This window comes from Sardina pilchardus, chromosome 15, assembly GCF_963854185.1.
Source record: "Sardina pilchardus chromosome 15, fSarPil1.1, whole genome shotgun sequence".
Classification (NCBI taxonomy): domain Eukaryota; kingdom Metazoa; phylum Chordata; class Actinopteri; order Clupeiformes; family Clupeidae; genus Sardina; species Sardina pilchardus.
The window spans coordinates 27,909,175-27,931,479 of NC_085008.1; the positions used below are offsets into that span (position 1 = coordinate 27,909,175).

Consider the following 22,305-nt stretch of genomic DNA (forward strand, 5'->3'; position numbering starts at 1 on the left):
CAACTGCCCATGAGTATGGGAAGGTTTGTGGAGTTTCAGCCTTCATGTAGTTTTTCTGGAAACACTTTACTTGAAGGTATCTACATAAGAGTGACATGACACTGTTATGACGCATGAACCCTAACCCTAACCCTAACCCTAACCCTAACAGTCATGATGATCTTAAAGAGGAACTATGCAGGATTGGCGATTTCATCTCTGGTTTCGGTTTCGTTTTTCGTTTTCGCTCGTTTTATGCTTGCATTTTCTCTACAGAGCTTCCCCGACAGCTTTAGCGTGTATATTTATACATGTATAGGCTATAAATATATAAATTGCAAGCGTGGTTCTTCGTCTCAGACTTCCAGATGTAAACAAGGAGCGATCGTCTCCTGCAGAAAGTTGCATAGGGTCTCTTTAATTTCCTAACCAGTCATGACAAAAAACGAATGGCACTTCATGACAAACATTATGTCATAAACGTTTCTAATGCTCATGACACGTTCATGACAGTGTCATGATACCTTCAAGTAAAGAGCAACCGTGTTTTTTTTTTTTTGTTGCTGTTGTTTTTTGACTGTTTTCCACATGCAATAATTGACAATTGTTATCAGAAAAATGGAACGCCACGATCCTTCAATTGACCTCTTTTCTACTTTTCTGACAGTTTAAGCAATCTGTACAAGAAATACAATAGAGCCTGGGCGATAACAAGATAATGGTATTTATACAGTACACTACTGTTTCAGGTTTACAGTTGCACTTGCTGAGCAAACAAGAGCCGGCATGATATCCCTGTGTCAATAATATAGTGGAGTTCAATTTTACATAGGAGTCATGATGTTTTCCTAACTAGGAAGAAATGCTGAAAAAGGTGTCAACCACACCCAGGCTTGCCCACTGATCAGGTGATGGAGTTGAGCAAGAGGTCATGCTTCAGAACTCCAGGGGCCAACAGCTGAACAGTGAGGGGCATCGTGTTTTGTGACTGAACAAACATTTACCCATGGCTTTCACACACACACACACACACACACACACACACACACACACACACACACACACACACACACACACACACACACACACAGACACACACACACACACACACACACACACACACCTCCCTCTCTCTTTCTCGGTCCCACACACTCGCACACATCATCATCAACACACTATGGAAGAGTACAAACAGGCCCCTCCATTTGTAATACTTATTGCACCTGAGCCATGGTGGTTTTCATGGCCGTCTCATCTAGGACAAGCAGCAGACCCTGCTGGAACAGGCAGCACACACACACACAAACACTAATGTGTGTGTGTGCACAGGCAGTGTTTAAGAGATAATACAAACACTAATGTGTGTGTGTGTGTACAGGTAATGTGTTTTAAGAGACGTGCAGCGCTTTGTCCTGTGGAAAAGAGGAAACATGGCTGGGCTGGAAGGCTTCCAGGCAGGCAAGACGACAGGCAGGAGTGTTAAGAGTTCAACCTGCCTACAGTACTCACACACACACACACACACACACACACACACCCTGCAGAAACCTTTCCCTCCAGTCTCTCAACACCTCTGTGACAAGTGTCATAATCAGGCTGTGTGTGTTCGTTATGAGGCGCCCACGCAGCTCCACAACCCAGCAGGCGCGGGTGACAGACAGAGCAGCCAGACGAGGCGTGCTGAAGCAGCGGAGCCGCACAGGAGAGGATACTCAGAGGAGGGGGGGGGGGGGCAGAGAGAAATATATGGACAGAGAGAATGAGGGTGGGTGAGAAGGAGAGGAGGGAGGGAGGGAGTCAGGGAGAGAAAAGGAGAGAGAGAGAGAGAGAGATAGCGGGAGAGTGGGCCAGAGAGAGAGAGCAGGAGATAGAAAGAGAAAGGGAGGGAGCCTGAATAAGATAGAGGGAAAGGTAGGGAATGGGAGAAGGGGGGCAGAGGGAGAGAGAGAGAGAAGCAAGGAATGGGAGAAGGGGGGGCAGAGGGAGAAGGAGAGAGGTAAGGGGTGGAAGAGGGGAGGGAAGGAGAGAGAGAGAGAGAGAGAGAGCATGAGAGGGGTAGAGAGAGAGAGAGACAGCGAGTGACGGAGACAAGCTGATCGGCTAGTGATGGAGCATATGCAGAGCCCTCCTCTCCCCCACTGGAGGCTGCTGGGAAAGGGGGAGGGCAGAGGGCGGAGCCTCCTCAGGAGTTCTGTTCCGGAGCCATGATTGAGCAATCTGCTCTGACCTTGGGGAGAGGTCAGACACAGGGAGGCATATTCAGTCTGCATTTCAAGCGGCCACAGCGTAGCCACAAGTATGCCTACGATGGAAATAGCCGGGGCTGGACGGCTGGCGACAAAGTCCACTTAGTAGCACATAAAATTTGTTTTCTCTCTCTCTTGGAGCAGAACTAGTTTGGGGAACAGCCTTTTCTAATTCAGGAAACTCATTCGCCCTTCAAAGAGAAAAAAGAAAAAAAAAAAGAAACCCCACAATGGAAATGTGATTATGGAAAACAGCAAGCGCATGGCTGTCTCCTTGGATGTGGCACGACTTTGATTTCCACAAAAAAAAGGGACAGTGTTTGCAACTGATAACATTCAGCGGAAATCCACAGACAAACGTCTTTAACTGAGAACATTTCTGCTTTATGGCTTTTATGCAACAGTCCCTTCTGACCAGTTCAGTTTAGTTTATGCCACACCCTCTCTTTCTCCATCTCAGTTCCTTGCTGTGGTTTTGACCTTTTGACCTTCCGGTTATGGCCCGGTCAAAGCGCCCTCTGACTCGTTTTAATGACTCAAGTGCTCTCTAACATGTTAACAACTCTGTCTTAAGCTCAGTGACAAACAGTTGCGAGAAACCAGAGCAAAGCTGGGGACGCAGGAGTCCTTGTGCGAGGAGAACTCTGGCACAAACAGAAGCATTACAGCTGAGCGGTGCTATGCCAGGCGTTTACACTTTCAACAGTGCGCCCGCTTTGAAGGAGCGGCGGCACGCAGGCGATCGGGTGAGGAGGGCGCAGCGGGGCCATTGATTATGGGTAAAGTCCACGCTATTATCAGGGCCCTTTTGTATAGTTTACAAGGCCAACGAACCCTCACCCCGGGGACTGACTTCAATTGTTATCTCACAGGGCTGGCAGCCTGACAGTTGTGGACAGCCCGCACCTTGTGCGTTCTGCTGGCATCGGCACAACTGTAAGTAGGCTCGGAGGGAGAGGAGCCAGAGGGGCTACTCGGTCCTCTCTCTTCCCTCCCTCCCTCCCTCCCTCCCTCCCTCCCTCTCTCCCTCTCTCCCTCCCTCTCTCCCTCCCTCCATTCCTCCCTGCTGCCCCTCAGAGGATTATGGGAGATATGGGCATTTGTGTTCAGTATGTAGCCATGGCAACCCTGCGTGCATACTTCAATGCATCAGTTCCTGGCCTAATACAGTATACATTTCATCAGCCCCTCACGGAGACAATGAATGCTTTGAACTGGGAACTAACTTAATGGAAATAGAAGAAGTTAGAACTAAACAAGAACGACCAGAAGTAACCGATCCAAGTGAAGGCTTTATTACACCTGTTGACACCTGAACTTTAGACTTTTTCTGTAAACTTTGCCTTAACTGTTTATGTGTTCCACTGGCATGTACGTCAAAGCAACTGGTGAATGGGGCTGTTGTGTGCAAGTTCCTTTTTTATTTTCCTTTTTTTTCCCAGAGCCTAATCGTTGCACTGAACGTTAGCTTACAGTCAGGACTTACCGGGTCGGCTGGTCCACAGAACTGTCGGAAGGCTGTGGCTGCGTCTGAGGCGTGAATCTCCAGAGCCATGCACGGTCCCGAGGAGAGCTCTGCCACCATCCCCTACACAACAGCACACAGGCCAGAGTTAAAAGCGCCGACTCATAGCGTCCACCTCTAAGCTAAGCCCTGTGGCAATGAAAGGGGCTATTATGCGCGGGCAGACCTTGGAAAGACATTGGAGCAGCTGCGAGACCCTAGCTGTGGACTGAGTGGGCTCGGGTTTCAGGACTACCCAAAGAATAAATATATAAATAAAAAAAGGTAAATAAAAGTGAACAATCCTTTTCATTGTGCGAGGGCTCGGCCGTTTTCCAACAGGATTCATTTTTCATACCATGTTAATCTTGGTTTTATGAGATATTTTCTGTAACAGTGTCGTTGAAAGAGAAAGCTGGTCGAGGATGAGGTGGAATGGCAGGGTCTATGTTAAGAAGCTGCGAGATGACAGAGGGCAGAGGGAGAGAAGGAGGGGGGAAGGCTAATTTTAGCTGGGCGTTCACACTCAAACTGCCCATACACAACGCATTAGATCAGAGAGTGAGATTACTATTGGCCAGGGAACACAAACGTAGAACATTTGAACTAGGAGCTTTGGGGAGTTTGTTTTTGGACACATTAGCTTCCTTAATTCATCTTTTAGACTAGTATCCGGGATTATTATTTTGTTGGTTTGTGCTACTTTCATTGCACGTTGTGTCTCCAATCTCTGACGGCAGTACTACAAAGCAAGGTACCTGGCTAACTCAGGGAATTTGAGGAGTAACCACTGATCTCTAAAAAAAAACACTGCTCTAACCAGCTATTGTTTTTAAACAGATAGCTTACCTGGGTAAACCAGTAACCTTGCTTCATAGTATACCCCTATGGTCTGAAACCACACCCCTTCTGCTGCTGTTGCTTTTTTTCCTATGCAGTCCAAGAGCTGGCTTTCACTGGAATCAATATCACATGGAAAACTTAATGCAAAACATGACAAACTGTTCCACCCAGAATGTAATTGTTCCGAGACAGGTAAAAATGTGTTCCTATTCCTGAAAAGAAAAAAACAAACAACAAAACAAATAAATAAATAATTGGAAAGCCGCTTCCTCTATGGCACAAAGGAGCGCTGATTGGGATCTACTGAACAAGCTAATAAGCATGATTAATTACTCCGAGTGACTGAGAGACGCCGTCAAGATAAAGAGGCCAGCTCAAGGCCAGCACTTCAGTTCAGCTTGGGTGCTGCTCCCACTATCAGTGCCGTATACTACAGGTCTCCTGGCCGCACCTGAGCCAGGACACACACACTAATGGTTAACAGGAAGGGGAATGGCTGTGTCCACTATAATCCATTTCCTGTCCTTTTGTCCTTCAGGGATGCATGCACATGGACTCTTGCCATTGTTTTGCGTCAAAATAAAAGCCTGGAGAGAAGTACATTTATTTTAGTATTTGGTATTAGGAGCTGGATTGTTGGCTGGTGTTGGGTCAGTCTTGGTTCCCATGGTAATAACGGAAGTGAAAGAAAAGTAAGGGGCGGGCTGGACTATGGGCCCTGTGAATTAGGGATGGGATTAGAAGGTTACCTTTGTCTTTCTCACTCTAAAATTATATAATGGGCTTAATGTCAGTAGAAGGGTATTAAGTGGATGAAGTAAGGTTTAGAGATTGGGCCTAAATAGGTGAAGCCGTTGTTTACCACACGGTAAAAATGGAATTATTGGGTCAAACAAATGAGCAACTGTAGCAGGAATCGGAAAAGTGCATTCCACTTAAAGTTAAACTTGGACAAGCAGGGATGAAGGAAGTGGGGGCTAAACGGTGACGTGACGTGGTAGCGCACTGGCTGCTGTTTACGCCAAGGTCAAATGGAATTATGGGATCACACAAACAAGCAGCCGAAGCCCATATCGGAACGAGTATCGAAGATATGGGGCTAATTGGCGATGCGACATGGTACCTCACCGTGTAATGTGAGAGAGTTAGGGGAGTATGGGGCGGTCGAGGGGAACCATGGCAACCAAGCGGCGGAGCCGAATATAGAGCCGCAGATAAGATGTGCTCGTCTGCACGGTCTGTTTTGGCAGAGCGCAGAGGAGGCTGCAGGAGCCACGTGTGAGGGAACCTTCAAACACGTCTTGCTCTGGCAGTCACGTACGTATGTCTGGGCGCGGACGCACAGCAACCCAGGAACACCCCCAGCTGAGAGGGATGAACACTACACAGGGCTCACAATAACAAAAAAAGCGCCGCAAGGTTTCTAGTTCAACACTTTGCCGGATACATTCCTCCCCTATTTGAGTGACTTTTTTTTCAACAAATGTTTGTATGAGAATGGGCAGCTATTCGTCTCAACTCCCCTCTGTGTCTCCCTGTAGGTCTGTAAAGAGGATGATAAGTCCGTGTTCAACTGGAAACACATGCCGTAGTGTAGAGGGAAGCTCCTGACCTTTATGACGCATGCCTTTACTACCAGCTAACATATGTGGATGGTATTTGCAATATGGCAAAAAACAACAAACACCAAAGGCAGCAAATCCTTTCCGTGTGCCCGTCAGATTCTATATTTACCGTGTATTCCGTCACAACCCCTTTGTAAACTTCAAAGAATTCCTCGGCGTTGGCACGGTCCATGTTGATCTGCAGGGAAAAATGTTCAAGCCAGTGTAATCAATAACCATCTCATACCTTAGGCAAAAGGTCAAACAAAACTATCCCAAGGTCATCCAAGTGGAAACTGCTACTCCCATGACAGCTGAGAAATAGTTACCAATTAAGTGACTGAAAATGGCGTGGTGTGAACATAAACGGAACAATGGTGGCTTGAAATGGGATAATTACCATATTTAACTTAATTGCACTTTATTTTACACATACTGAACTTCTTAACCTCTACAGGCAATCAGATGAACGTTAATATGTCAGTCATGTTAAGCCACCAATCTTCAACCTTTTGTGAGCCAACACTGGTGACAACTGAATGAATGAATCTAAGTGGAGGAAAAGAGAGGATATACTCTCCACCCAGTTCAAATTCACTGGCCATTCACAACATGACTTTGTGCTACATGCAGCCACAGTGAAGCAAACAGGAAAACCTCATCAGCCTGACAAGCAACATCTTACATTCAGCCAACCCTGTACTAATGACAGCTCTTTAACACACTCCTATCATCAAATTTTATGAGCGTTATCATCCCAATTATCTTATTTACTAGCTTCATTACAGTGACCGCCATCAACAGCAAAAAAACGAGCTGATTGATATTGATTAATACTGCTTCTGCATGTGCAATGTACTCTAGAGAGACCAAGTTTAGCAGGGTCACACGACCTGGCTTCTGCACTCTGATTGGAGGGAGGCAGTGGGGAACTGAGGAAGGTCACTGATTCCAGGACTGATTGCCTGATCAATGCCAGGGTCAGTTTGGTCCAGATACAAGAAGAGAAGCCCCGGGTCACATGACTATGTGTGGTACACTGGGGGGGGGAGGGGTCCTGATCTACATCCAGCAAAAATTGATAATCCAAAACAGATTTGCTTTTGGACCACAAGGATGTGTTACGAATTAGGTGCATTTTTTTGAGGTGATGATTTCATAAATCAAGCTTTGTAAGAAATCACATTTCATGTACTGTACCATCTTACCATCTGCAATGCTGTGATTTCAAAACCGGCATCTATGATGGATCCCAGGATTTTTCCGGTCAGGGCTGTTACAAGATAGAGACGGGACAGGGGAAATGTTAGAAACAAAGAAAAGGACTCTGAATAAATCATATCCCGACATGCTCCAGTGAGATGGTGCTCTCAGTTCCACTGCCCTGATTTCCATCCTCATTTCACATGCACGAGCTTAACTCATACTGCACAACCAAAATGAACAGCACTTGATATATTGCTGGGGGTTTATTGCTTTTGCACAAATACACAGTACCTGTCTCTTTGCATAGCTTATCATTAATGCCATCACAGGGCCCGTCTTCTTGACTAAACGTTACAGGCGACTGACTGGTTTAGATCCTCAACAGAACGCACTGTGCAGAAACCCACGGCGTTCATGGTGGGTATAGCATGATATGGGATCAATACGACCTCTATAGGTCCTAGACAGACAGCAGGGCTAAATGGTATTGAGGGCGAGGGGTTGAAGTCCTGAAGGATTGCTCAGATAGCAAGGGAGTCTGGAATGGAGACGGTCCGGGCCGGGCACAACTTTCATTAGCTGAACCCAATCTAATCAATTAATCAATTGATGGATACAGCATATTAATAGACACATTAGACTGGATGGACGGATGGACAGACACAGAGACCGACAGACAGGCAGACAGGCAGACAAGCAGGCAGACAAACAGACCCTTCAGAGAGACATTGACTTCATCCTACAGACTGCTGTATTCTGAGTGCGAAAAACATGATGTGATGACATATGGAATCGGAAATGAGAAGGGGGGAGAAACGAGGAGGAAGCGAGAGATGACGTGTTCAAAACTATTTTGAAATATAATAATGCTCCCAGTGGGTTCATGGCCTTCTGCGTCTCTGCCTCCTGATGATTCATGCCTCCTGAGGAGCCAAAGATATTAGGGCTAATATATTTCACTATCCGCCACCTGTCACCAGAGCAGCAGCACCAAGCAAATGAGCATCAGACTCAGCAAATGAGGCCAAATGTGGGATGGAAAATATATGATGATGATTATGATGATGATTTCTATAAACAGACAGCAAACGGATTATTGTATAAAAGCTAGAAGAACGGTAATGAACCCGAATTATTCAACCATTATTTTTGCCTCCGTGTCTGTCTACAGAGATCAAGCGTTATACAGTTTGCCCCCTCAGGATACAGCCACGGTCATCCAGATGAGGAGTTGGCAGGCTCTGTTGATGAGCGGATTATACGTGTGGACGTGTGTGCTCTGTGCTCTTCCCAAGTCACGCCGCCTGGCCCGCCGTTCCGTCACAGCATCTCCCCAACGCACCAACCCTGTTGCTAGGAGATGGATCTCCGGGTGCCTAGCAACACATGTTTCCCTATTCCAGTCATGAGCGAGGCAACAGCAGGCTCGTCTCATTGGCCGACACTCTCAGACAGAGGAAGGTGTGACTAGGTGTCAATCGGCTAGACCCCGAGGACAGAAAAAAAGGCCAGCCGGGAGCTGCCATTGGCCAAGAGTATAAAACGGAGCACTGACCTCCAAGACGTCTCATTGGACGAGGACACTAAGCCCTCTGTGCCAGCTCAGCCTCAAAGAGTCATAACTAACTTTTATTATGATGGACTTTGGCAAGGGGTGGTGTGGGCACTCTAAGGGTTAATGAATAATGCCCTCCTGTTTAATCTATACTGCTCTAAGCGACGGCGTTAACTGTGCCCCTAATGACCCAGTCCAGGGACACTCTCCTAAATCACGCTTTGCACACTGACGCAACCCAATTGGCCACAGGGGACATGTGTGGAGAGGGAGAAGAAAATGGCAGAAAATGGCAGATAAATGAGGGGAGGGAACAAAACGGGCGCCGTACAAATCACGCCGCTATTAAAAGTCCGTCAGCGTAATGAAGTGGGGCATGTGTGCGCGATGCATTTTTTTTTCTCCAATATTAGCTCCTTCACCGTGAGCATGAGCAAATGATTAGCCAGGTTTTGAAGGATCCTGCCGCTGCCTTCGGGCCGAGCCAGTTCAAGGCAGCGGAGAACGGCGAACATCACGGAGCTGCCTTGCCCTGCGAGCCACAAATATGTATCTGTAATGATTAAGCTTTTCCATGATCAGCCTGAACGAGGCTAAAACAGGCCAAACCCACCACCATGGCTCCAAGAACACTTCTGCTGCGCTGTGCACAAATACACATGCATCATTTCTATCAGAGAGCACTTCCTGTCGCTGACTAGTATCAGAGCATGATTCATGACACATGGGGACAGTGAATGGGACCAAACTAAAAGTTGGCACACTGATGAAGCGACTCTGATCAACTCACACTTGAGGAATTGTTTGATCTGCGAACAATACTCTGATATGGATTACATAACCCAGAGTTCTGACCATGCTGGTGACCCACGTCACATGGGCAGCCCACAGAATTAGCAGGGTGGCTGCCGCCTAATCTCTGTAATTATTTCCGTAGTCTTGCGCTCTCTCTCTCTCTCTCTTTCTGTCTCTCTCTCTCTCTCTCTCTCTCTTGCTCACTCACTCTCTTACTCCATCTCTCCTTCTCTCCCTCTATCTCTCTCTGCAGGGGCTTTGTTATTAGTATTAGTCATTATTTGTGGCTCCTGTTGCAAATCCACAGGGTTCCAGATCTCCCAATCAAATTGTAATCTTGCCCCAAATCCTCTTTCAATTACCTGGGTTCGGCGGCTACAGATATGAGCACTGCAGGGGGGCTGGCTATGTGTGAATGTGGATGCTGTGCATGTATGTTTTGGTGAATACATGTCGTGTGTGTAAGTGAACATATGAGTACATTCTCTCTGTCTCTCTCTGTGTGTGTGTGTGTGCGTGTGTGTGTACATGTGTGTGGTACATGTGAGTGCGTGTGTATGCTTACATGTATCATGCATGTATATCTGTGAGTGTGTGTGTATTTTTTATGTGTCTGCATGTGTGTGTGTTCCTTTGCAGCCAGCAGGGTCTCTGGTCGGTCTTGCCAGGGTGGTGAATGAGTCACAACACAACATAACACAAGCACAAGCTGTCGGTGGGCTGCTGGGAGTGAAGAGCTCCTTGGTGAAAACCGACCAACACTGCGGCATTTCCCTGCCATCTCACCAGCCGCTCTCTCTCACCCTCCCTCCCGACACGCACAGCACAGCACAGCACAGCACAGCACAGCGCAGCACACATACCTCCCTACAGACAACCAGACAAACTCGACAGGCGTCTGCTTTTCCACTGCTAGGCAGAGAGGTAATCTAGCCTAACACCTCTATGCCTTCAGGGCACTGTAAAAGCACTGTAGTAGATCTATTGTGAAAGCGCACTGCCCACACAGAGAACTGAAGTGTGTACTTTTAAAAAGTGAGAGCTCCACCCACTACCTAGTTGGCAGTCAAAGAGAAGTATCTGCTAATCCTGGGCTTAGCCAAAATATCTGCCATGGATCTGGTAAGTCTGTCTGAGACAAAGAGACTGAGAGGAGGGAAAATACATGCATCTACGAGCACGCAGTGAAACCTGCATATGGCAATGCAGGGGAATAATCAACTCCAAGGTTTACTGAGTCCACTGGACACGCACACGGCATGCCGCGACAATAAAACAATTAGAACTCCATTGTTTTTAACGGAGCAAAGCCCACTGGAAACGTCTGCCGTGCAGCAGCCGCACAGAGATAGAAAGCTATTCTAAAATCCTGCGCGTCAAACCCAGACCGCTGAACACCGCTGAACGGCGTGTCCGGTGGGCGCCGGGCTTGAGAGGAGGGAAAATAAATGTATCTACGAGCACGCAGTAAAACCTGCAATATGGCAATGCAGGGGAATAATCAACTCCCAGGTTTACTGAGTCCACGGGTTTAGACAAAACCCCCCTCGGAAAGGGACAAGCGCTTGTGTGAAATGTCAACTAGTGGTCCAGTCAGAGCAGGGCGATGTGAAATATCTACCACTGCTTGGGCCAGAGGATTTGAGATTTCACAGGTCAGCGCTCCCGTGGCATGCTCCACGAACAGGGATCAGAGAGGGGATTTGGAAAAATACGGAGGGAAGGTTGGTTAAGAATATGTGCTGGCTTTGGGGGGGGGGGGGAGTGACGCAGTCCTCAACATATAACGAGCAGAACAACAGTCCAGGGCTGAAGGGGAAAAAGGCACTTATATAAAGAGATAAGATTGAGCTGAATGGGAAGCAACAGGAAATCACCTCCGAAATGGGTGTCAGTTTCTTTAGCCAGGTGAGCCGAGACATTACCGCCTCACTGCACCACACACACGCACAGAACAATGATGATGAGAACAAGCCACGGGAGTAAGACCTCTTGGAAGCATGCAAGCACATGAGAAGCCATAATGACTCATCAATTTCTTTCAAATGTGGGAGTAATGACTAGTTCACACTGAGATGCAAAATAGCCTGAAGACTTACAAAATAGTCTTCCAGAACACCTCTTCCTGACTAATTAGAACTGTAATTTAAGGCCCAATCTATCCTCAAAACACAAGGCACGGACACAAGCACAGGCGCGCGCGCACACACACACACACACGACACACGACACACACGACACACACACACACGCAGCAAAGGCATTAACGTGTCTTACTAAAGTAGCCAATTAAAATCCCTAAAAGAAAAGGGTGAACTTGCGAAAGCATTTCTATCTGCAGTGAAAACACGGATTCAGTCCTACAGCCTGACCTTATGACTCGTCAAATCAGCTACTCCCTACACGGGTCATGAAGAGGCAGATGAGAGAGGACATGAGCAACACAAAGAACAACATGTGGGGAGTGTTGCGAGTGTTGTGGTTGCGGTCCCACTTGGTGTGCGTCAACCATGCTAGTGTGGGACTGCGCTGTTGGGATTGCGCAACAGGAGAGGCTGCAGAGCGCCGCGGTGGCTGCTGGTGTGCCTGATGCGTGAGGTGAGTGGCAGGGCAGCAGCTGCAATAGTCCTGCCTGATCTGGAGGAGTAGAGTTGAAAAGCTCAACCTACAGGGCGGGAGGGGTGGGGGGGGGGGGGGGGGGGGGGGTGGGTGTGGGGGGGGGATGTGTGGAGGGGGGGTGTGAAGGGTCAGTCAGGTCAGGGGTGAGGTCGGATCAGTGGGTTGGGTCAAAGATCCTTAAGGCGGAGCAAAATACTTTGTCGTAGTTCATCTATGGGCGCAAAATGGGGATCACTTCCTCTGCATAAAGGGGTGTGTCATGCCCATAGACTTCAATGGAACAGCTCTGCATAAAGGGGGATTTTGCCCCCCCCCCCCCCTCCCTCTTGCGATTCGGGTTCCAGGAAGTGGCTTCTCATGAAGAATCTTGCTCCGCCCTTAATGATCTTTGGTTGGGCTAAGAGTGGGGTGTCGGGCCGATACATACCCTCGGAGATGGCGTGTGGCTTGATGACACAGCATGTGCTGTCTGTGTAGTTGGCTGTGTTAGGGGGTCCGTGGCCTGCTGTGGATGGGAAGAAAAATTCCAGTTCCTAAAAAAATGAGATATCATTTTTAAAACACAATTAAGACTGCGGGCCATATCTGTGTTTAATAATCATGCACACGTAATCTGACTAATGTATTGTACAGGATACATTACTGAATCTTCAGAGAACAGCATTGCTCTCATAGTGAAAGTCTACTGTAGTTAGGCTGATAAGCAAAACATTTGTGCATTTTATGACTAAAGCATGAAAGTTTCACCATATAATCTTCACCCCCTAAAGTTTAATTTCAGACGTGGAGGCACTTCAGATCTGACCACTCAGCAAGAGAACACATCACTCGTAGCCAGGGTGCCCAGATAAGGACAGAGCTTTTACCCTCGCAGCAGATGCCAGCGAGTCGGAACCGTGCGCAGCGTTCCTGGTGCCATCTGTGCCAAACTGGGAACGCAGGCTGGACACCGCCTCTTTCCGTGCCACGGAGGAGTCTGTCGGGCCTAGAAGTTTCCGCCAGGCGGACACGGCTTCGTCGCCCATCAGCTCCATGGCGATGACCGGACCAGAGGTCACAAACTGCAGCAGGTTGCTACAGAAGAGGGGAGACATGTAGCCATGACAACCAATTATGATTCTTATAATTGATTTCTATAATGCCATTAACAAATGACATTGTCTCAATGTGCTTGAGACGCCCAAAGCAAACTTGTAGGCAAGGATGGCAAGAGAAAACTCCTATTTTCAGTCGTCAATAGTCACTCAATTCTTCTACGTATATTGGTGATCTGGCATAGATGCAATGATTAGCATACCGGTAGGTGCAAGTTTGTTTATTGGTCTGTATTTGCAATTTCCAAATGAAGTGATGATTCACAAAATCATTTCACTCTTCAAGTGAACCAGTGGACCTAAACTTAAGTGGCCCATTGTCCAAATTAACATCTAACAACTGCCATCTAAATGCTGAAATTCTGAAAGTCATTCAAAGACACACACAGCAATGTCATTGCAATGTCAGAGGAATGCTGTGATTAGTAGTTTGACCAGTAGTCTCCTTGAGAAAGGCTTTCCAGCGGCTCCAACACACACTAGTCAATCATTCACCCCAACAAGACTCACTTGAAAAAAGACTTTGACTGATGTTCCGTGTAAAAGTCTGCCGCCTGCTTCCTGCAAAGAGACCCATAAAAGGTGCACACGGTTAATGAATGATCTGGCAAACCCAGAAAATCTCCACTCAATCCTATATCAAGACAAACTGCACTCTGTCTCTTAGACATCAATATAAAAGTAGGACAGGGGAAAGAGCGTAGTGCTAGAACTGAGATTCTCTACACACGGTACGAAGAAAATGTCTTCCTGACCTTCAAACTTATAAAGGTCATCAGTACTACTACTACATTTAACACAGAAAAATAAATCAAGAATTTAAAAGCGTAATTAACACCTGCTATTAGATAATCTTGCTATAAAAGACCGGAGTGTGATTTTTACATGGGCAACATAAAGAGTGATATCTACATTGGGCAATATAACTTGTGATATTTACATGAGTAATATAAAGACTGATTTTTACATGGGCAAGATGAAGAGTGAATTTTACATGGGCAAGATGAAGCTCAGTTTGTGTGCTAATAACAAGGCAGGTTCCAAAGAAATAGTCATGAGGCATTTCAGAATAACCTGACTTACCCCACGGTCTCTTGACAAACAAATAGCCTAGCTCTCACTTTTTACCCAGCTTTATCTTTATGAGTTCGAGGAAGGATTACACATTAATCAGTCTTCACAAGGGGGACCTCAAAATATCTGGAGGCCAATATTTTAAAGGTGAAAGAAGGAGATTAGCCTTCCAAAATGGCTGCCAAGTGTGTTTATTTCACATCAAGGTTAGAACTCAAGGCAAAGTGTATCAAAACTGCATTTCCCCGAGTGCAGTTCCACATTGGCTTTTCCTCTATGTCCTTAACAACAGCAGACTCATCTAGCACAGAACCCTCCACTTAATGCCTTGCTTGTTTTCAGCGTTGAAAATAGGCATATTTCTCAGACAGCACGTGAGGCATGCTGAAATAGCTCGCTTTCAGGCGGGCTCATGCTTCGGAGCCGTTGGCACAGGCTGTAATTCTGCACATTCATCAAAGACACTAAGCACTGTTGCTGCGAGAGCGCTCGCTCGCTCTGCATAGTCAGGATCGGTGCTGCCACCATCTGCTTGCCTGCACAGCAGCCTGCAGACGAGACAGCCTCTCCCTCCCTCCCTCCCTCCCTCGCTCCCTCCCTCCCTCTCTTGCTCCTCCTCCCTCACCCGTGCTCACCAGGGGCCAGTCTCCAAGGCGCTTCCCCACGCAATGGCACTTTCACCTCCGCGCTGCACACACTTCTCCCGTACGCCGCCGCTGCCACCACTGGACCGTACGCTGTTGTTGTGCGGCTTCGGAATCACTTCAGCCTAATTAGACAGAGCTACTGTACGAGCATAATCTGCAGCGCGGAGGCTTGCGTATTGGAGAGTAATGTTTACCCTTAAGCCGGGTTGCGTTAATGGGATGACGAGGCTCAGCGAACGGATATCATTAAGCTTCAGCGGGATGAGATAATCCACAGCCAGCGCAACTGTCTACTGGAGCCGGTGGCTCTAGACCACGGCGGCCTGGCTTCACACCAGTACAAAATGGAGTGGGAGAGAGCACATCTTGCCCTAACTTCATTACAACATAATGATCAGGCACCACATTCACATCACTTCCAGCCATCAGCCCCACAAACATTCAGTGACAGGACATGCACATACAGTATTGGCCCAGCTGACAGACAAGCCCAACGACCATGGCCTGTAATTTGAATGTGGTTTGTGGAGATCCCACGTGAACGTACGTCACTGCCTCTCTGGGCTAATTAGAATATTTCATGCAAATACCACCAAGTATTCAGAGCCCCTCCTCCTAGTGCAGGTGTCAGGTGGGGAAAAAAAACCCCATTCAGGTGCCAACGTTTATACAGTGATGACATGTCAACCACATATTTTCCCTCTATGAAAAAACAGATGCTCTGCAGAGACAGCGTCACTGTGATACAATCACTGTGAAAAGTGGTTGAGCCTTTCCATTCCTGCTACATATCTTCTCCCATTCTGAGGTTTTGTGAATATGAATGACTTTGTAGAGGAAGAGCTGCCAGAGGCAGATTCACTGTTTTAGTTGAACAGGTTCTTCCTCCTACTCTTCAAGCAGACTAGACAAGCAGACAGACAAACACGCCCACATGCTAGAGTATAAGAGGATGGCAGCAAGGCCTGGGGTTTTGAATTCATATAGTACAGTTTGGACTCCCCCAGAAAACCTGTTTGGCAAAATGTGGAGAAACAGGCCTCAGCCTGAGCTTACCAAGTAAACTTTGTCATCTTGGCTTTTGTGATGATAAGGTTGGCTTCGTAGATCAACTGTATTATATCTCCCACTTTGGTGACTGCATCTGGCTTGATCATGGCCAATGTCCTGAGCAGAAGGAGAAAAGGGCAAGCAGACATTAGCGTTGGTAGACATTCCTGAGTGCAGCACTGAGATAAAGAGGGAAAAGACAGACAAGGAAGGATTTGCCAATAATCACTGCTCAATGAGCGGAAGTAAGACTACTGATCAGACGCACTGGCACACACTGACAATGTATTCATGCTCAATAATCCCGGGCAATTAATCTGTCAACAAAAAACAAAACAAAAAAGCTACAAGCTGTTCTAGGAATGCCATTAAACCAGAGAACAACAAAAATCAACATCAATCATGCAGGCCATGCCACAAATTACACAAATCAAACACTGCTTGATATATTCTTGGATGAGGCATGGAAGCTATTCAGGAAACCTGCTGAACCAGAACAAGCCATCCTGAAAGCCTTGGACAGCGAACGCAAGCGCTAAACACTCCCACCAGACAGGCTTGGTTTTAGCCAGACTGCGTCTGGTCCAGGGGTGATAGACTAGCGCAAGAATGAGACTGGACACGCTCACTGTCCTGCCAGACGAGGAGCCTCAGTAACACTGGACTGTAAACACGTCACTCTCTCACTGCTACTCTCATCTCACAGACTCCCTCCACCACCCTCAGCATCACACATCTACACCCTACGCTGCAGCTCAGGCTGGAAACAGATCTGGCCCAGATTAGGACCAAATCCATGCCAGATCTGGGCCAAACCCATGCCAGATGAGGGCCATACATGGGCCCAAATCCATGCCAGATCTGGCCAAGATTAGGACCAAATCCATGCCAATTTTGGACTAACCTATGCCATATGAGGGCCACATCAAAGCCAGATCTGTAACTATATTTTGATGCATATTACAAAACAGATAATCAGGTTTTGCATGGAGAGATTACCATGTACAGCATGGCCGATTGGTGCTTAAAGTGGAGCTTTAAAAGTGCTGGTTGGCTCGTTTGTCTGAGAGGCAGTAATCAGTAATCAGTAATCAGTAATCAGCGGACTGATTGAGCGACACTCTGAGCAGGTCGGTGCGCCGCTCTTCACCGCTTCTCAAGGAGATGTGTGCAGCTGCCAGCCTGGTGCACGCGGTGCTGTTTAGCCCAACACAGAGCTGATGAGAACTCCTCTGGACGGGAAGGTCAAGAGGCAGAGCCCAGCACACACAAGCCAGAAACACCATCTGCCCGGTTATTATGGTAGACTTTCTGCTTCCTTGCACTGAACTATTAAACTATTTTTCTTTTTTTCCCTGCGTTATGTGCCTCCTGCTTTATTTGGAATGGGGAGAGACACTCAGTGAAGCTGGAATGCATTCTTGCTCTGTTTCAATGAGCCCAAATTCACTGTTAGCCAGTGTACTGAGGCAAGACAAATTACAGCGCTGACACCACATCATGTAAAGCTGCATTTTGTTTTCTGCAACTATTTAATTGAGAAACACTTTTGGGGAGACATAGCTTACATCCCTCAAAGAAGCTCCACAAGTCAAACCAACCTATGGAGAAATACTTCATTTGTATTTGACAATTTGTGATGTAACTGTCTGGCTTGAAGACAGCATCACAGTATAGTGCACAATTTCATGCTTCAATTTACATGCATGATCTCTAAGAAACACTTTTTCTTGCTAGTTGAATGGCTGTGTACTGGCAAATAGACTACATCATAACACAACACTCAATTTCATGCTTCATGCATAGCATTCAAAAGACAATAGGGATACCTTTCTTTTTTGCTACCCAGTTTGTTGGCTGTGTACTGGTCCCCGTAGCCAATCAGATTAAGCTGGCGGGAGAACACATTAATGCGGTTGCCCACAAAAAGGTCTTCCTGGTGAAGCTCATCGTATTTGGTCCTCCGCAGGAAGGTGCGCTGGTTCTTCATGTCAAACTGGTGAGACAAGGGAAGACGTGTCACTCTCTCTGCAATTCACTTCTCATGGGCTCACTCCATCAGCCTTCATCTCAGGGATTCACATTTTCAAAACAACACACTGCAGCTCAGACTCATCTGGACCCGTTCAGGGCCACAGTCAATCCAGACCAAGCACTTGTTGACAGGCCTAATCAGACTACATATAAATTAACAGGCTATAGAATGATAAGTAGCTTTCACACACAATTCAACAGGATCAAATTGAAATTCCCTGTCTTTGCAAACACACGAGGACATCATTGAACTAATGTATTCGTTCATTTTCATCGTGACAGTCAAGACATTAGCTTCCCATGCAGTCATAAATTCTTGTTTAGTGCTCAATTAACCAGTCATCTAAATTTCATTGAAACCAATTAGGTTTACAGAGGAAGTGGATGGGTCGGGTTGAGGTCAATGATATTTCAAGGGTGCATGGATGCAGTCTAAAACCATCATTGTATGGTAATCTCAAACAGTGATGTGAAAAATAGACACACCCTTGGCCACATAGAGATCAATAGTGCTAATGCAGTCTGCCATTAGGGGGGGTGAGACAAGAGTGGAGGGGACGTGGGGCAATTCTATTAGGGCTAATTTCAGGTCGCCATCCTGAAAGGCTGTGGGGGGAACGGATTATTAACCGGATTAGGAACAACGTGACATTCAGAAATCTGGATATCTGAATGTCACGGCACAGGATTACTGTGTCTCATCACCGCGACAAGTGCTCCTGTGGCAGGGGAGGGACGCCATCGCTATGATGAACTCGGATGGTGATGACTGCAGCTCCAGGCACGTGAGCTCGCTCAGTTCCCCTTTACCCAGAAGCCCTGTGCGCTCCGCTCACCATTTCCACGGAGTCGTCTCTGGGGTAGAACAGCAGCTGGTAGCGCCGCAGGAGCGCCGCGCTCGGGTCGTACCACTCGGCCAGGAAGGCAAAGCGCTCCTCCTGGGGAGACAAGGGATACAGTGAGCCACAGGGAGCAGAGGAGGTGCAGGAGCATGTGTGTGTGTGTGTGTGTGTGTGTGTGTGTGTGTGTGTTGGAGTTCACAGAGCTGACCTCCAGCTCCTGCAGACAGGCGGACACAGCTTCTTGGCTGACCCCGGCTTGGAGGTGACAGTCCAGGCAGCCTGCCATGTCAGTGTGACCCTGCTGCAGCTTGTGAACCAGCAGCAGCATGAGATTCCCACCCCCCCTCCGCCCCTCCGCCCCTCCTCCTCCTCCACCCCACCCCACCTCACCGCTCCATGGCCCGGTGCTCTCCTCCCAACTCCCCCCAGGGACCGACAGCAGACTCCAAAGCTCCAAAGCTGGGGGAGCACATCCCTGGCTGTGAAGAGCTCGAAGGCTAAAGACTCCTGCTGTGGGACTGCCAAAAGGTCAACATGTTTTTGTTTTGTTTTCTGATCTTTTTTTCCCCCCCTTCCACCCCAAGCATTATGTATTTGAACAGTTGTGTGTGGGTGAGTGAGTGTGTGCCTGTATGTATCTAGAACAGGGAATCCCAAGAAGAGAGAGTACTCAAGTACTCAAGTGGCATTTCTCAGAATGTGTGTGTGTGTGTGTGTGTGTGTGTGTGTGTGTGTGTGTGTGTGTGTGTGTGTGTGTGTGTATTGTGTGTCTGTCCTTTGAGAAATACTTGCTGTGCCTCACATTTCAAGCTTTCACCTTCATCTCCCATCAGCAATGCCCTTGAAATGAAACATGGAGGCGTCTCTGACACGCCATACCACCACCCAGTGGGTGGAGGGACACATAACTCCAATGCCTGCAGCTTTTCTTTGACCGGAGCACAAACATGACACCTACATGCAACACGCACACGTGCCCCAGCACCGTGAATTCACTTTCAGCGTAAATATTCCTGGTATGGATAGAGCTTTTACTGCTGCAAATGGCACTCAAGGACAAACAGAATGTGATTTATCAATGCCACTTGGCATAAGCTACATGAAGTACCATGGCATACCATAGTGTCAAAACAAATAACCTGACTGAATAGACAGAAGATTCTTAACACAACAGAGTATCTAAAAAACCTTATTAACTCCCTCACATAGCTCCTGTAAGTAATAGCCTAATCAAAACGGTACCATTGACCAGTCATATAGGTACATTTGCACAACATGTTCACTTCCATTTGCTTATCTGATCAATCATTCACCTCCTAGTAGTAATAAAGACCATAAATAGTAACCCATTGATTGCTGTATGTACAACCATTAATGATCCGGGAATTATGAAAGCTTCCCTGTATATGGGAAAAGAGACACAGGGCTGCTCTGTGAAAATACATTCAGAGGATATAGCCAAGCCTAGCCTAGCCCACGGATGATATGACATTAAAGTAAGCCAATACTAAATATGTCCTCTCATATAACCTCTCATCAAGCACATATTTCAATCAACACAGTCAACTTGTCAGAACTAGAATCACTGTACTTAAACACTAATATTTCATTTCATCCCTCTGAAGAGTGCTGTGTGCGTGTGTGTGTGTGTGTGTGTGTGTGTGTGTGTGTGTGTGTGTGTGTGTGTGTGTGTGTGTGTGTGTGTGTGTGTGTGTGATCTGAGACCCTCGCTCACATAATTGAGCAGTTTATCTGTCTGGTGGGGCCCAGCCCCCAGCTACACAAACTATTTTTACTGCACAGGCAGCTGTGCTGCTGATAGTATTGACAAGCACGGGCATCTCTAGGCAAATGAGCAGTGGCTCACTGGCTATATTGGTAGAGACACTTCTGCTAGGAAACCCTGTTTCCTGTGAGCAAAGAGACACACACACACACACACACACACACCATCAAATTACTCCATACCAATGTCCTACAGTCATCCCCCACTGTCCAGCCCAAATAGGGAACTATCGATTTCATCAACTCTCACCAGTGCAGCCAACATGGCCGCCAGTCAGGCCCCAGAGTTGATTTAGTCTGCGTTTCACACAGAAAAAGAACATACATCTGATACTCATGATTGCTAGGTTGGAATTTTCAGACCCTGTGTGGTCGATGAAATGTCACATCAATCAAAAACTAGGCTACACTCCTCCCCTACTCGCATACTAATATGTCACCAAAGTCTAACTGAGGCATAGTTTGATGGTTTTGCAAAGCTTCTATATTTTCCCCTTGAATACTCATTAAGCGTGCTTGCACATCTTTGGATACCTTTGGATGACTTTGGATGAAAACATCCACCACATGACTAGCTGTAACTGAATCAGTAAATGCTATGCCATGGGCCTACTCATGTAAATAAAGTGTAATGTGATCATCAATTATTGACGTGTACATGCCATGGAAATTGAACCCAAGCTTAAGTTATTGTCTATTGTGAACGGGATTCGCTCAGGCCCTGAGGTGTTTATCTTTCTGACACATGAGTGAAGTCTCAGTGCGAAACGTGCCGTGCCATGGCCTTCTGCCACGACTGTGAAACGACTCGCTGGGATCCCCGGATTCCTCATGCTTGTCATGCTGGAGGTGGTGAGCAGCTTACAGACGTGAGAGATCTGGTGTCGGGACAGAAGGTCAGAGTGTAGCCAAGGACAGCTGAGGATCACCGGCTTTGGGACCCCGAGAATAAAACACTGGACCGGGCCAGGTACTGATCCAGTGTAGCTCTAGCTGTAGCATCAGTTTCCCAGTCTGCAGCTATCTGAAGGCTATCTACTAAACTCAGGACACATAAGGCACTGCCACTAGCGAAAGAGACAACCAATTCCTTGACTATTTTGCTCTATTTAGAGCAGTTCAGCTACAGAAAGACAGGCCTATATGTTTTATTTCATTTAAACAACAACAGTATACTAATATACACTTACAACTTAACCACTCTGAAAGGAATATAATAAGGCCTGTGGTTATCCACAATGGAAACTCAAAACAACAATGCTAATTGGTTTCAGAGCTATGATATCTTTCAAGCAACAGAGAGCTTGTATTACAGACCACTTCTTGGAAGTCCAACAACATAAATGTTTTCTCAGACACCTACCGTCTCCTAGTCCTCCTAGCTCTATGATTGGAAACATTTCACACTGCCGACTTGCACACACTGCC

At 47.0% G+C, this 22,305-nt stretch overlaps 1 protein-coding gene across 2 annotated transcripts in view; it reads right to left on the reverse strand.

Annotated features, from left to right (window-relative positions):
* The window catches only part of nme7 (NME/NM23 family member 7), a 37,899-nt gene that overhangs the window by 12,243 nt on the left and 3,351 nt on the right, over positions 1 to 22,305 (reverse strand). For both annotated transcript variants that reach the window (XM_062556140.1, XM_062556139.1), the window contains exons 2-10: positions 19,087 to 19,188; positions 18,046 to 18,212; positions 16,223 to 16,333; positions 13,956 to 14,006; positions 13,218 to 13,425; positions 12,779 to 12,884; positions 7,385 to 7,449; positions 6,307 to 6,375; positions 3,712 to 3,813 (exon numbers count right to left, since the gene is read on the reverse strand). In XM_062556140.1, the coding sequence (XP_062412124.1) occupies positions 3,712 to 3,813; positions 6,307 to 6,375; positions 7,385 to 7,449; positions 12,779 to 12,884; positions 13,218 to 13,425; positions 13,956 to 14,006; positions 16,223 to 16,333; positions 18,046 to 18,212; positions 19,087 to 19,188 (981 nt within the window). The remainder of the gene's footprint in view (positions 1 to 3,711; positions 3,814 to 6,306; positions 6,376 to 7,384; positions 7,450 to 12,778; positions 12,885 to 13,217; positions 13,426 to 13,955; positions 14,007 to 16,222; positions 16,334 to 18,045; positions 18,213 to 19,086; positions 19,189 to 22,305) is intronic.